The sequence below is a fragment of the Euprymna scolopes genome, chromosome 29 (genome assembly GCF_053919585.1).
Source record: "Euprymna scolopes isolate OS-2025 chromosome 29, ASM5391958v1, whole genome shotgun sequence".
Taxonomy (NCBI): Eukaryota; Metazoa; Mollusca; class Cephalopoda; order Sepiida; family Sepiolidae; genus Euprymna; species Euprymna scolopes.
In genome coordinates this window covers 102,001,318-102,018,145 of record NC_136510.1, presented here as the reverse complement: position 1 = coordinate 102,018,145, position 16,828 = coordinate 102,001,318, and the positions used below count along the sequence as shown (strand labels likewise).

The following is a 16,828-nucleotide window of genomic DNA, read 5'->3' as shown; positions in this document are numbered from 1 at the left end:
TTGTCCCGTGTCTTTCTTTTTCTCTCTCTCTCTCTCTCTCTCTTTGTCCTGTGTCTTTCTTTTTCTCTCTCTCTCTCTCTCTTTGTCCTGTGTCTTCTTTTTCTCTCTCTCTCTCTCTTTGTCCTGTGTCTTTTTTTTCTCTTTCTCTCTTTTTTCCCGTGTCTTTCTTTTTTTCTCTCTCTCTCTCTTTTCCCGTGTCTTTCTTTTTCTCTCTCTCTCTTTGTCCCGTGTCTTTCTTTTTCTTTCTCTCTCTTTGTCCCGTGTCTTTCTTTTTCTTTCTCTCTCTCTCTTTGTCCCGTGTCTTTCTTTTTCTCTCTCTCTCTTTGTCCTGTGTCTTTCTTTTTCTCTCTCTCTCTTTGTCCCGTGTCTTTCTTTTTTTCTCTCTCTCTCTCTTTGTCCCGTGTCTTTCTTTTTTTTTCTCTCTCTCTCTCTTTGTCCCGTGTCTTTCTTTTTCTCTCTCTCTCTCTCTTTGTCCTGTGTCTTTCTTTTTCTCTCTCTCTCTTTGTCCCGTGTCTTTCTTTTTTTCTCTCTCTCTCTCTTTGTCCCGTGTCTTTCTTTTTTTTTCTCTCTCTCTCTCTTTGTCCCGTGGCTTTCTTTTTTTCTCTCTCTCTTTCTCTCTTTGTCCCGTGTCTTTTTTTTCTCTCTCTTTCTCTCTTTGTCCCGTGTCTTTTTTTTTCTCTCTTTCTCTCTTTGTCCCGTGTCTTTCTTTTTCTCTCTCTCTCTTTGTCCCGTGTCTTTCTTTTTTTTTCTCTCTCTCTCTCTCTCTCTTTGTCCCGTGTCTTTCTTTCTCTCTCTCTCTCTCCCTCTCTCTCTTTGTCCCGTGTCTTTCATTTTCTCTCTCTCTCTCTCTCTCTCTCTTTGTCCCGTGTCTTTCATTTTCTCTCTCTCTCTCTCTCTTTGTCCCGTGTCTTTCTTTTTTCTCTCTCTCTCTCTCTCTCTCTCTCTTTGTCCCGTGTCTTTCTTTTTTTCTCTCTCTCTCTCTCTTTGTCCCGTGTCTTTCTTTTTTTCTCTCTCTCTCTTTGTCCGGTGTCTTTCTTTTTTTCTCTCTCTGTCTCGTGTCTTTTTTTTCTTTCTCCTTTCCGCTGTCCTCCTCTCTCCTTTACTCTGTCTGTCTCTCTCTCTCTCCTCTCTATCTGTCTACCAGTCTCTTTTTAGTTTTCTTTCCTCTCTTTTTATGGTTTTCTCATCTCCCTCTCTGATTTTCTCTCTTCTCTCGTTTCATCTCTCGGGCTATTTCTCGTCTCGTCTCTCTCTCTCTCTCTTTTCTCTATGTTCATTTCCTTTCGCTCTCCACCAATCTCTCAATCTGTCTCTTTCTCGCTCTTCCATCTCTGTCACTTCTTCATCCATTTTATATATAAAAAAAATAAGATTCTTTTCATCTTGGATTAAACAATAATAATAATGTAAATTAAAAAAAAATAAAAAAAGTCTTTATGGACTACGCCTTGCCATTCTATTAATAAACATCAATCCTCCTCGTCCAGATTCTCGTAGGTCAACCACGGCTGAAATTTGAATTAATTTTTACTGTCTGCCTAATTTGTAGCAGGTCCAAATTAGCCTTTGACCGTGCGATTCCTAAATTAAATAGCATCCATCGTTAGGTAATGAGCAAGGCTTTAATTTACATTGACAAAACTGATTGACTGGTGCCGCCATTAGATATCGAAACCGTACGTACCTCCTTATTATCTCGCACTCCTTCTCCATTGCCCTGTTCTTTCTGTCATCCTTTGAACACCAGGCGTTTCTTATACTGACCATTTGGAGGGAGTTTTCTTAGCCATGCACACCCACACGTTTATTATAGCGTTCGCAAAAATGTAGACCAAGTGATTTTAAAGGGTTATATATTTTATGATGGTTTCGTTTGGGGATCACGATTAGCATAATTTTATATATATAACAGAAAAAAATATTATTTATGTAACGTATAATTCAGTCACGAGCCTTATTAATCGAACAATACGTGCTTATTTAGAATTACACTTATTTAATATATCTTTATTATGCATATACTCGGTACGAAACAAAGACATCATATTCCAAAAATCAGGTAAATTGATAAAGTATTTTTTTTTAAACTAAGAAAATAAAAAAAATATGAATTTTAGCGATTTTAATACTAAATTGTATCAATCATCTTATTTTGATCTCGATAGTTGTAATTGAGTTTTCTCTCCTGTATGTATATATCATGGCTGATCAAAACTCCTACGTCTTGCTTTATCATAAAATTTGATTTTCTTAGTTAAACAATCAAACAAAAAACTTTGATCAATATACGTAATTTTTGGAATATGAGAAAATATCATATTCCAAAAATCACGTAAATTGATCAAGGTTTTTAAGTTTTGTATAAATATTATATTATACACCCGTGTCACAAAATAAAGAAAAATAACCTAAATAAAAAAAAAAATTAAGTTAATTTGTATTACATTTCTTAGAGATGACAAAATCTAAAAAGAAATAATTATTTTTAAATTATCAGATACTTCAATTATTTACATCCGACTATATAATTTTTACCCCATAGGGGTAAATTTACTTTTGGTTGAGAACTTCTGGTCTAGAGCGATACACCGATTCTAATGCTTCGCTAACGGTTTGATGCTTTAAAAAATTTTTTTTTTTATGAACGACTTGTGTTTTGGTATCAAAATACGTCTTAGATCTAGGAGATTTTTTTTTTTTTTTTTTTTTGTTAAATCCAAATCTGTTTTCCTGGAGCATTCTTTTGAGCTCTGTAAACCGGCAATAGTCTCTGGGGGCTAGATCAAGAGAATACAGTGACTGTGGAAACAATTCCACAGCTTCGTAACTCGTTTCCCTTATTTTATCTTTTAGTCCTCGCATTCTATGATTAATGTTTCTGACAAAGGAAAAAAACTGCTGTTTTCTGGGTTGGAATTTATCCATCTAAAATTTATCATTGGTTGATTTTTTTTTTCACCTTGAATTTTTTTTTAACTACTTGCATCAGGTGGTTTCATGCCTTGTCTGACGCGATTTACGTTGTAAAAAAAAGCAAAGTGCAATGCATGTAGTTTTACTTTTTTGTTTTATTTTACTTCAGTCGAAGTTCTCAAAAGTCAAAGGGTCCACAACCTGGAGTTAACACTTGAAGTCTATATGAGATACATAGATATTCGAATGTTCCATTTAATTCTTTATCTCTCAAACACTGAGTAAAAAAATTGATAGCATAATTTTCCTCTCTCCAATTAACCATTTTCATATGTTGTTTATCTTTCTCTTTGGTATCTTGGTCATACTGGATTCCAGGACAAGAATTTATATAGTCTGGTGGAGTATCCAGCTTCGTGCTATTACTTAAGATAGCATCACTTGGAGAAGGTGCACCATTCCTCGGAAAAGCGAACTTGGGTAGGGCTTGGTTACTTTAGAAATTTATTTACATTAGATTTGAAAATGACCATGCTATAGTCATCTGGGAAGCAGGCACACCGTATTGTGTTCCACAGACAAGCAGTTCTATGAAACAAACTCTGCTCGTGGAATTTTCGTTTAGGTTTAGGCAAGATGAAGAATGAGGGAAGTTGATTGTTGCAACTAGTCCAGTATTTGTTACAAACGTTTTACAAGGATGGACCATAGATTGGAGCTCAGTCAAGCACCTACTATAAAAATATTTTAAAAGGAGAAATCAGATTGGAGTTCAGTCGAGGACTTAGCATGGAACTGAGAGAGAGAGAGAGAGAGAGAGAGAGAGAGAGAGAGAGAGAGAGAGAGAGAAACTTTTCTTCTGTGAGAAAGAGGTAAGGAACAGATCATGCCCATCAGATTTCTAAGTCAATGTTGAATAATTGTCTATGTAACGAAAAATGCACTGACTACACCTCCACAAATGTGGTGGTACGCCATGTTTTCTTTTGGCTGATTTCTTCCATTTTTTTTTTCCATTTACTTGCCTCCCTACGAGGGCAGAGTTAGACACAAGGTCGGTTTTTAATGTGGGGGAAAAAATCAGGTCCCCAAAAAGAGGCATTCTGGATAGGAACAAAAATAAAAATTGTCTCGGTCATGAAAGATTTCTCCTCCACTGACCGATAACAGAAAAGGTGAAGTGTAGCATCAGAACAGATACTGCACTTTGTTCCTATTAATATAGTTTATTGATCGTAAATTTTACAATTTAAAATTTGAACGATAAATGTAAAAATTAACAAACCAAAAACTTACGCATGAAGCCTTAAGAAATTTGGGGGAGGGTGTGTGTGCAGGGTCTTTCTAAAAGGTCTTGAAAACTTTGGAGATTAATCTTGACTGGCACCATTTACCACAATACCACATTCATTTTGTGGAGTTAAACCTACTTAATAAATTCCCCAGCGTTTTTGTAAAAAGTATGTTCATGTGTGCGTGTGTGCATATACAAGGATTTTTTTTTAAATATAAAACGTAACATGCGGCCGCAGCTGAGATTGAACTCGCTACACGAGTTTGTAGTGTAATTCAAAATTTCTCCGGAGCTGAATACTTGATGCTTCGCCAGGGCTATCAAGGGTATATTTATCGTGACGCAATCACTAGATGGGTTGCCTTAAGAGAGTCCCATCTACTCTTGAGAGAAAGATAGACCACGCCAGTTTCCCAACCTGATATTTTACCTCACGGTACATACAACGTCTTGCCTTCTAGAAGAGTAACCCATCTGGTACTGACCCGGCTAGACGTTGCTTACTTCACGCCCCCATCTCACTCTCTCTCTCACGCCCCCATCTCTCTCTCTCACGCCCCCATCTCTCTCTCTCACGCCCCCATCTCTCTCTCTCACGCCCCCATCTCTCTCTCTCACGCCCCCATGTCTCTCTCTCACGCCCCCATGTCTCTCTCTCACGCCCCCATGTCTCTCTCTCACGCCCCCATGTCTCTCTCTCACGCCCCCATGTCTCTCTCTCACGCCCCCATGTCTCTCTCTCACGCCCCCATGTCTCTCTCTCACGCCCCCATGTCTCTCTCTCACGCCCCCATGTCTCTCTCTCACGCCCCCATGTCTCTCTCTCACGCCCCCATGTCTCTCTCTCACGCCCCCATGTCTCTCTCTCACGCCCCCATGTCTCTCTCTCACGCCCCCATGTCTCTCTCTCACGCCCCCATGTCTCTCTCTCACGCCCCCATGTCTCTCTCTCACGCCCCCATGTCTCTCTCTCACGCCCCCATGTCTCTCTCTCACGCCCCCATGTCTCTCTCTCACGCCCCCATGTCTCTCTCTCACGCCCCCATGTCTCTCTCTCACGCCCCCATGTCTCTCTCTCACGCCACCATGTCTCTCTCTCACGCCACCATCTCTCTCTCTCTCACGCCCCCATCTCTCTCTCTCACGCCCCCTCTCTCTCTCACTCGCCGACTCTCTCTCTCTAACTCGCCGACTCTCTTTCTCTCTCTAACTCGCCGACTCTCTCTCTCTCTCTCTAACTCGTCGACTCTCTCTCTCTCTCTCTAACTCGCCGACTCTCTCTCTCTCTCTAACTCGCCGACTCTCTCTCTCTCTCTAACTCGCCGACTCTCTCTCTCTCTCTCTCTAACTCGCCGACTCTCTCTCTCTCTAACTCGCCGACTCTCTCTCTCTCTAACTCGCCGACTCTCTCTCTCTCTAACTCGCCGACTCTCTCTCTCTCTAACTCGCCGACTCTCTCTCTCTCTAACTCGCCGACTCTCTCTCTCTCTCTTACTCGCCGACTCTCTCTCTCTCTCTTACTCGCCGACTCTCTCTCTCTCTTACTCGCCGACTCTCTCTCTCTCTAACTCGCCGACTCTCTCTCTCTCTCTCTTACTCGCCGACTCTCTCTCTCTCTAACTCGCCGACTCTCTCTCTCTCTCTAACTCGCCGACTCTCTCTCTCTCTAACTCGCCGACTCTCTCTCTCTCTAACTCGCCGACTCTCTCTCTCTCTAACTCGCCGACTTTCTCTCTCTCTAACTCGCCGACTTTCTCTCTCTCTAACTCGCCGACTTTCTCTCTCTCTAACTCGCCGACTTTCTCTCTCTCTAACTCGCCGACTTTCTCTCTCTCTAACTCGCCGACTCTCTCCCTCTAACTCGCCGACTCTCTCCCTCTCTAACTCGCCGACTCTCTCTCTCTCTAACTCGCCGACTCTCTCTCTCTCTCTCTAACTCGCCGACTCTCTCTCTCTCTCTAACTCGCCGACTCTCTCTCTCTCTCTAACTCGCCGACTCTCTCTCTCTCTAACTCGCCGACTCTCTCTCTCTAGCTCGCCGACTCTCTCTCTCTCACTCGCCAACTCTCTCTCTCTCTCACTCGCCAACTCTCTTTCTCTCCTACTCGCCAACCCTCTCTCTCTCTCACTCGCCAGCTCTGTCTCTTTCTCTCTCACTCTCCAGCTCTGTCTCTTTCTCTCTCACTCTCCAGCTCTGTCTCTTTCTCTCTCACTCTCCAGCTCTGTCTCTTTCTCTCTCACTCTCCAGCTCTGTCTCTTTCTCTCTCACTCTCCAGCTCTGTCTCTTTCTCTCTCACTCTCCAGCTCTGTCTCTTTCTCTCTCACTCTCCAGCTCTGTCTCTTTCTCTCTCACTCTCCAGCTCTGTCTCTTTCTCTCTCACTCTCCAGCTCTGTCTCTTTCTCTCTCACTCTCCAGCTCTGTCTCTTTCTCTCTCACTCTCCAGCTCTGTCTCTTTCTCTCTCACTCTCCAGCTCTGTCTCTTTCTCTCTCACTCTCCAGCTCTGTCTCTTTCTCTCTCACTCTCCAGCTCTGTCTCTTTCTCTCTCACTCTCCAGCTCTGTCTCTTTCTCTCTCACTCTCCAGCTCTGTCTCTTTCTCTCTCACTCTCCAGCTCTGTCTCTTTCTCTCTCACTCTCCAGCTCTGTCTCTTTCTCTCTCACTCTCCAGCTCTGTCTCTTTCTCTCTCACTCTCCAGCTCTGTCTCTTTCTCTCTCACTCTCCAGCTCTGTCTCTTTCTCTCTCACTCTCCAGCTCTGTCTCTTTCTCTCTCACTCTCCAGCTCTGTCTCTTTCTCTCTCACTCTCCAGCTCTGTCTCTTTCTCTCTCACTCTCCAGCTCTGTCTCTTTCTCTCTCACTCTCCAGCTCTGTCTCTTTCTCTCTCACTCCCCAGCTCTGTCTCTCTCACTCGCCAGCTCTGTCTCTTTCTCTCTCACTCCCCAGCTCTGTCTCTTTCTCTCTCACTCCCCAGCTCTGTCTCTTTCTCTCTCACTCCCCAGCTCTGTCTCTTTCTCTCTCACTCCCCAGCTCTGTCTCTCTCACTCCCCAGCTCTGTCTCTCTCACTCCCCAGCTCTGTCTCTCTCACTCGCCAGCTCTGTCTCTTTCTCTCTCACTCCCCAGCTCTGTCTCTTTCTTTCTCACTCGCCAGCTCTGTCTCTTTCTCTTATTTTCCCGCTCTCTCTCCGCTTCACTTTTCTATAGCCGATTCTATAACATTCAACTGTATCCATTAGATGCAAATACGAATGTTACTGTTATGATATTATACGATACATGCACTTTTAAAGTGCGGTTATCAATTTATTGTAAACTTATGTAGCAAACTGAACACAAGTAAAAAAAAAAAAAATTACATAATTCATACCAAAAAATAATATCAGTAAATAGATGTAAGGGATTCCTGATTTGAAAGTATGCCAACAGATCAAATTGTAAATTAGCAAGCGTGCGTGAGAATGGGGTGTAAGTAGTTAAGTGAAATGAGTTGAAAAAAAATGAAAATGAGGAATTAATGAATAGAAAGAAAAACTGAAGAAATGAAATAATGAAGAAATGACGAAATGGATGAAGTTTTGACTGATGTGCCGAATGAAAAAAAAAAAAAGAAATACAAGAAAGAAAATGAAAGAAATGCAGGCATAAATGAAAAAAATCAAAAAAAAAATCGAGAAACTGAATTAGAAATGGAAAAACTGGAATAAACGAAAAATTGAATGAAGAAAAATTAACTGAAGAAATTAATTGAAAATATGAATGAAAAACAGGAAGAACCAAATAAACTAAATGGAAAACTGAATGAATTAAATGAAAAAAAATTATATAAGGATGAAGGAAAGAAGTGAAAAATATAGAGAAGAAATAAACAATGAATTATAAGAAAAAACTGAAGAAATAGTGAATGAAGGAAATACATATGAAGTTTTGAGAGATGTAAGGAATAAAAGAATGAATGACAAAAAAATGGGGGAGGGTTATATGACAACATAGGAGAACTGGAGTAATGAATGAAAGAAAAATGGGAAAACTACAGAAATGAATGAAAAAAATGGGAAAACTACAGAAATGAATGAAAAAAATGGGAAAACTACAGAAATGAATGAAAAAATGGGAAAACTACAAAAATGAATGAAAAAAATGGGAAAACTACAGAAATGAATGAAAAAAAATGGGAAAACTACAGAAATGAATGAAAAAAATGGGGAAACTACAGAAATGAATGAAAAAAATGGGAAAATGACAGAAATGAATGAGAAAAATGGGGAAACTACAGAAATGAATGAAAAAATGGGGAAACTACAGAAATGAATGAAAAAATGGGGAAACTACAGAAATGAATGAAAAAAATGGGAAAATGACAAATGAATGAAAAAATGGGAAAACTACAAAAATGAATAAAAAAGTGAAAACCCTGAAGGCATGAATGAATGAAAAAAAAAGTGAAAAACTGAAGAAATGAATGAAAAAAATAAAAATCTGGAGAAATGAATGAAAAAAAATGAAAAGCTGGAGAAATGAATGAAAAATGTAAGAACTGGAGAAATGAATGAAAAATGTAAAAACTGGAGAAATGAATGAAAAATGTAAAAATTGGCGAAATTGATGGAAAAATGTAAGAAATCCAAAGAACGAAGAAAAATAACTGAATAAATCAAATGAAGAAATGAATGAAAAACAGGAATAACCAAATAAATGAAATGAAAAACCGAATGAATAAAATGTTAAATTATATAGAAATAAAAAGTGAAAAAAATATAAAGAAATAAATTTTAAAAAGTCGAAAGGAAATCAAGAAATGAAAGCGATTCTATGTGCTTGAGGAAAAATGAATAACAAATGAAAGTTGAGTGTCCGAAACACAAGCTGAAAAATGACAGAAGGAAGTGCATTAATGTAGAAATAACAATTGCGGAAATGTTAAGATAACGAAGTGTAAAAATGGTAGATATAAGATTTTATTAAAAAGAAAAAAAAAAAAAATGCACTACAAAGGAAACCGAAAAGAAACCTTTCTAATACGCGAATATCTATCCAACAGGCTTAGTTTCTTTGCGATGTTCTCGCGATTAAGTTCACCTATAACAGCGTTAATACACATGCACCATGTGGCTTTTATATTTTTGGATTTATTTTTTATTAGAAAAATATGAGATAAGATGGTATACGTGATATACGGATGCCGTTGCAAGCACACTCGTACGCACAATGAAAGTATGTAGAAACGCGTCCTTATTCTTCGGTGTCGCTCTCTATCTCTTTCTCTCACGCGCGTGCGCGTATTCTTGAATCAATAAATGAGTTGATATTTAAAACAAATGAAATATGAATTAAATTAAGAAGTAAAAAAAAAAAAAAAAAAAAGTGAAAAATATGCTTCAATTTGCCTTTGGGGTTTTTAATTAATGTTAAAGTATTGAGGACAATTATCAAGGCTAAAGAGAGAAAAAGAAACTCATTGAAGGAGGGTGGGGGATGAGGCAAAAATGGATCGAAAAGAAAGGGAGTAAATGAGAGTTGGAGGAGGAGTAAAAGGGAGGGATAGTGGTAGTATAAATTGAGGAGTGAAAGAACATAAAAGTGAACAACTAGAAAGAGTAAAAGGGAGAGAATAAGAATCGCAGAGAGAAAGGGGCAAATAGGAAAGAGGAGCAAAAAAAAAAATGAGGGTAAAAGTCGGAGCAATGAGAGTGGGAGGACGGGGAAAAGAAAAAATGAATGAATAAAAAGGGGGAAAAGAATTAGGAAAGAGGAGTGAAAGGAGGAGGTAAATGATAGAAGTAAAGAGGTAGGAGTACAACAACGAAGACAAGACTCAGAAAGAAAGAAAGCGAAAAGAATTTAAAATAAGAGAAGTGAAGAGGTGATAGGGGAAGAATCGGAAACGAGAAGGGTGAAAGGAAGAGTTAATGCATAAAAGAAAGTCGAGAAAAGACGAGAATTAAAAAAAGATGAGAATACAAGGCAGAGCAAAGGGAAACTTTGAAGGAAGAATAAAAATATAAATAAGGAGCAGATAAAGTATAAAATAGGTGACTGTGTCTAAGTCGTTAACGACACGGACTGGAAATCAAGATGTGCCAAATTCAACTCCAATTCGTTCCACATAAACATTTTGATCAAGCCCACACTTGACCTTATGTTTAATCTTCTGGAAAGGAGGTAAAAAAATGAAAGGAGTAAAAAAGAAAAATGGGTGCTTGTATAGATTATCATTTATGGTGATAAACAAAAATGAAGAAAATTTTTCATATTGTACCTACTTGTCACGGAATGAAGATTGCATATTCCAAAAATCATAAATTTTCACGTATATATTTTATTTTCGAAAAAACAAATTTACCGTTTTTTTTTTGTTTACCGTTAAGTGAAGGCTGAAGTTTTTAAAAATATTCTTCAGATTTTGTTTTTAATTTTAATAAAATGATATTTCTAAAAAAAAAAAAAATGTTCTGAGCAATAAAAATGAAAAGTTTTTATCCTGTCACGAAATGAAAATATCATGTTCCAAAAATCACAAAAAATGATCAAGTAGTTTTTTTTTTTTTTTTTTTTTTTTTTTAATATTTGAAAAAAAAATGCCATTTTTTTTTTTAATCGGTAAGTGAAGGCGGAAGCCATTTTAATATTTTTCAAATTTTGTTTTTAATTCATATAAAATGACCCTTCTAAAAAAATGTTTTCATAATTTGAATATTTTATTTTCTGAAAATCTATAAATACAGGTTATGTTAATAAAGTATTGTTTGTTTTTATATTGTACCTTTCAGTTATCTTTTTAACATTATCCAAAATAGACAAAAAATGAAAGTCGGTTGTCTGCCCTTGATTCCTTCATGGATTCTGCCCACCCCCTCTGTATTGAAACGGAATAAAATTTGATTTTCTTGAATTGAAAAGAAAACCTACTTGATCAAATTACGTGATTTTTGGAATATTTAATCTTCATTCCGTGACATCCTACAGACTTTTCTGTATTTTCTTTACTTTAAAATTGCTGCCATAAGTGCCAATCTGAATAAGCACTGGAACGTGAAAGGAATAAAAAAGAATGAAAGACAGAGTAAAAGGATGTAGAGATGACAAAGTTGTCTCCCTTTTCAAAGCAATATTTTTTCAAGGGAAAAGTTTAAGAGTTGTGACCCTTTGGAAAATCACAAAATCTTGAGAGCATATGTAACCTTGTCACAGATCTCATGATATCCAAGAATGACAATGATTTTATACCCAACCATTTTTTTTTAGATAAGCATAACCATTTATCAAGGCCCAGAGACCACTCGAGGATAAGGGTTAAGAGTGAACTGTAGTCAATTGGACAATATAGTAATGGTTAGTAATGGAAATTCGGTAAATTTGTTAACTTAAGTGGAACGGCTCATCAAGAACTTGTTTACGTTGGACTTGAAGACAACCATATTGTAGTCGGATGGAAAGCACGAAAACGGAAGACAATTCCACAGGCGTGCAGTTCTAAGAAAGAAGCTTTGTTCATGGAATCTACGTTTAGGTTTAAGCACAGATAAAGAGTGGGGGTAATTATTGATAGTGTTTTCTGCTAGACGAGTGTTTCTTGTGAAAGTTTGGCGAGGGAGGGGACCATAGATTGAAGCTCAGTCGAGCACTTGCCATGAAAATAACGATAAAGCAGAGACAACCTCGGAACATATCTTCTGTGAGATAGAGGTTGTAGGGAAGAGAAAAGGACACCTCCTACGAGGCTACGAAGTTTATTTTGAACTCTATCAAGGTTTACTGCACGAACAAGACCAGACAAGGTCTCGGGCCTGCTCCTACGAGAAACCTCCATGTAAGTTTGTTCCTCCCATCTTCTACACTACTTCTTTGTATTACAAGTATATGTGTTTTGTTTGTTTTGGTACATACATTGTTTGTTTAGTCATGGTCTGTTCTACGAAAAAGCGCCCCAAAATTAATGCCTGCTATTTTTTTTTTATTCCGCTCGAATGAATCAGAGGGGATAACAAATTGCATTGTTATCATGACTGAACTCCTGCATTAATGACCTGAAAGTTTCATCTCCCTGTTGCAGGTATTAATAGTGTGAGACTCTAAGAACACAACCTCTATCATGGGCGTGCGTCAGAAGCAAAGATGCATGATTGAATTCTTTGCAAAAGAAGCATTGAGAATGATGACGACTATGTAGAAAAATAAATTTTGTAGCACAAAAAAATCGCTCGTTTTTATCGTACTACTCACGTCTTCGTAACTCTTCAACATTTTTGTGTTAAAAATAGAAGTCTGATTTAATTAAGTTATTTGTATCGTCTTTTTTTATGCTGACGTATGCGTTTGGGCAACTCTTCGTGTTCAGAGATTTGTATCGATTATAAAGATTTATTTTCTCATGCGATTTCTTAGGCGATTTTGAGCGCATTGGTCTCATCTGTCCCCTTACGAACTTGTAACGACCTCAGAAATAAAATTTATTTTATCGCACTAAAATACGAAAAACATTTTTGTATCCAAAAAATCAAGAACTGCTAGCTCTACATCTCTCCCTCTCTCTCTCTCTCTCTCTCTCTCTCTGTCTCTCTCTCTCTCTCTCTCTCTCACGCACCTAAGATGCGAAGGACACGTGTGATTTTGCTCTGTAGACATGTTGGCAATAAATAATAAAATTAAAAGGCTAATATTTGTTACATTAATTGTAACGCTCTTTTGAAATAATATACCATAAACGTAATAAACAACATCAGCATTGGTCTCATTGGTACCCTTACGAACTACTTTGTTTCTGCTCAGTTCAAGCATCGACAATCTACACCTGAAAATAACTGCTGACAGATTTTTGAGGGTCAAATAACTCTTCAATTTTTGGAGTTAAAAAACATAGGCTTTACTTTTTGAACGATCCCCGGCTATGAAGAAAACCTATCAATAAGCGCATACTTATTTAACAAGTTATTTGTTGTCTTTTAAAGCGTACGAGCAAATCTGCGTGTTCGGAGGTTTCTTTCGGTCAAAAAGATTGTTCTCGCACGTAAAAATATCCCTGCTTGACAATTTGGTTACACATTGGCCAATCTGTCATGTCGAGCGCATTGATCTCATTTCTGAACTACTTCAGTCCTTCAGAAGAGAAAACCTTGAAAACAACGAAGAAAGACGTTCTCTTATTTTCTTCTGTCTCTGTTCGGTGAATTCGCAAACATCTATAATCTACAACTGAAGATAACTCCTGAAAGACTTTCTATGACTCAAATAACTCTTCAATTTTTCATTATTTTTTCGCTTGGAGACTGTCTAACATTATTTTTTTAACAGAACTGAAAAAATCCATCTGTTGGTGTTACAGAAAAAAAATTTTATCCTTCGTATAACGAAAATCACCCCACTACACTAACACTTAGAGGTGCTTTCATTTCTATAGATTCGATTCCATGTTCTAGCCACACTTTTTCTTGCTAGAATGACATATATATATATATATATATATATATATATATATATATATATATATATATATATATATACTAGCAAAAGTACCCGTCGTTGACTGGGTTCAAAAATAGCCTACAGAAAATGATCTCTGATTTATGAAAGTATGGTAGGTTATGAAAAGAAAGGGTTGTAAATTTAGGTTGAATTTGGGGGTATCAAAACCAAAGCAAAATAATGAAAGTAAAAATAAAATAGATAAACCCCATAATTTATTATACCATATCTGTTCACACTTAAACACTTATCACAATATTCTGTGGATCTATATTAAAAACCTTTGTGACATATTGCCATTCTACGGAGGTCAGATGCGAATGAACACCCCATAATTTTATTCTATCATATTTTCTCAAACTGAAACATAATTTTCAAAGTATACTTACTCAGATAGATATGAAAATTTTTATTAAAGTTTGTGCCTATTTCCATTCTATGGAGGCCATGCGCGAACGCAGACTCCACAATTTTATTATACCATCCCTATTTAAGTTAAAACATACTTATCAAAATATTATTATGTACATCTATATCAAAAACATTTGTACACGTTTTCTTTTTTTTTTCTTTTTAAATTTTTTATTTCCATACTTTGTGGACCAGGCGCGAACGCAGACCCCACAATTTTAATGAACCACCGTTCTGCCAGATCAAACAAACCGATTCCTGTGTCTCGATACATCTTCTATCATTATATGTAATCAATTTTTTTTTTAAAATAGTCAACCATAAAGGAACCTATTAATGACCAGACACACACACACACACGCACACATTCAGCTTTATATTATATATATATATATATATATATATATATATATATATATATATATATATATATATAATTTAAAGGAGATTAGAACAATAGTCTAAAGAGCTGAGTGTATTTTAATGTAATAGTGAAATTACTAGTTTAATTAAAATACAGGAAATAGAAAGTGCTCGTTGTAATTTAGATATATAATAAGCTCGATAGTTAAATGCCCTAGAATCATATTAAATTATAAATCACATTACTTATATATATATATATATATATATATATATATATATATATATATATATATATATATATATATATTAGCAGGTAGACCCCCACGTTGCCTGCGATTGAATGATGATCAACGAATATTTTGTACTCCTATATTTTTATTATGATCGAAATCCGTTCAAATCGCCCGGGAAGAAGCTTCACATGCCTCCATGCAGTAACTTCGTCCAAAATATATTTTATTCTATGTTGCACTTTAGAGAGCCTACTGTTTCTTTTATAATTTTTTTTATATAAACTTCTTTCCAGTTAACAAAAAAAAACATTAAGAAATTTACGTGAGGAGTTTGAACATCCAGACCACGTCATTCAAAATAAATAATTAAATAAAATAAGAAATAAATTAAATAAAGAAAATAAAAACACGTAAATTTTCAATTCTTCTAAAATTCTTTGCAGGTAATGAAAAAAAAAAATTAAGACATTTTTTACGTACAGAGTTTGAACTTACAGACCACGTCGTGCAAAAAAAACAAAACAAAAACAAAAAACAAAAAAAAATGCTATCAACTTACTCACAGTAGAATTTTTACGGCCATTGTTCTAACATTTGTACTAAGCGACGACATAGGGGAAAACGGCTTTACCGATGATAGATACATTAAAATATCGGTTTCGATTATCGGTAATTATCGGGGGTATTCTGAGATAAAACTTAACTAAGATCACTCCCAGACTTATACAATAAAATTTTGTAACTTTTCAAGAAAATCTGTTCAGCCGTTTCGGAGTCTATAAGGAGCTCTCTCTCTCTCTCACACACACACACACAGTTGCATTTATATAATTATAGAGATATCGTAATGTTTCAGGGATAATACGGAAAACGTAATTTGAAAAGAAATAAAATCTTAGAATTAAGATGAATAAAGAATGACTGAAGATTTTTTTCATCCAGAACAAGCCACATTTGGACGTAAGGGTCTATTGTTTGGTATTAAATCTAACGGGGCACTGTGAGCAGCAAGATGTTTGTTCACATTACATTACAGCCATGGAAACAGCGATTTAGGAGGGAAGTTTCAAAGTCTACCAGGTTGAGGGAAAAAAAAAAACTATTCGACTTTCTCATAGTTCAAAACCCAAACCTTAACAAAATAATTATAGCTTTGACGTGACGTCATAGCTTTGATTCACACCATGTTTCGAACAAATTCAAAGGAATACTAAATTACTAGTTACTTTTATTGCATCCCAAACAAAACTCTCTTTTTGCCACCAACGCTCATATTCTCACTTGACCCCAGTTGAAATTAACGGTTCTCGTTTTGATGAAGCACTTTGCCTTGATAAGCTTCTGGAATTGACCTTCACCCTCGATTTGAATTAGATTTACGTCAGATCGATTTAAACTAGAACATTTACATCAGATCGATTTGAAATAGAAGATTTAAATCAGATCGATTTCCAAAATTGGATCATTCTATCACTCCAGAAAGTATTTAATTCCTGACGAGATCCTCGACCTGTACAAGAGTCCATTACGTCCTAAAATGGAGTACTGTTGCCACATCTGTGGTGCTTCTACTAAGAGGACCTTTTCCTGCCTGGACAGGGTAAAAGACCATCTTCGAAATCTAGTAGGCGTGAACCTTTTCTGCCTTGACAGGATACAAAACGATCTCTGAAATGTAGTGGGCGAGAACATTTTCATCTCCCTACTTCCTCTTTCTTACAGAAGAGATATTGTGAGTTTGTCTCTGCTGTATCATTACTTTTTATGGTAACTGCTCGACTGAGCTCCAATGTATGGTACTCCCCTCCCCTGTAAACGTTCGCAACAAATAGTCTAGCTACAATACCGTCAACAATTTCCCTCCCTCTTTATCTGTGCCTAAAACTACACGAAAATTTCATGAGAAAACATTTTTTCTTTTGTGGAGCACAATACCGTGGGGCTGCTTACCAGATGAGATTAATATGCTCATGTTCAAATCTTATGCAAATATGTTCCTTTTGGACTGTTCTCTTAAATAATCTAGCCCTACCCAAGTTCCACCATTACTGATCATGCTGTTTCACCATTTACCCAACACTTATTAACCCTCAGCCTTGATAAGTAGTGCCCCCCCTCACTGTCGCAAGTTAAAGAAAAGGGAAAACACGAATAC

The 16,828-nt window shown here is 36.9% G+C and overlaps 1 protein-coding gene across 1 annotated transcript in view; it reads right to left on the bottom strand.

Moving 5' to 3' along the window:
• Positions 1 to 16,828, bottom strand: part of LOC145252367 (uncharacterized) — a gene marked incomplete at its 3' end in the record, with an annotated part of 37,124 nt that overhangs the window by 498 nt on the left and 19,798 nt on the right. Inside the window, exon 2 of the mRNA XM_080111765.1 lies at positions 5,914 to 5,964. Within this exon, the coding sequence (XP_079967891.1) occupies positions 5,914 to 5,964 (51 nt within the window). The remainder of the gene's footprint in view (positions 1 to 5,913; positions 5,965 to 16,828) is intronic.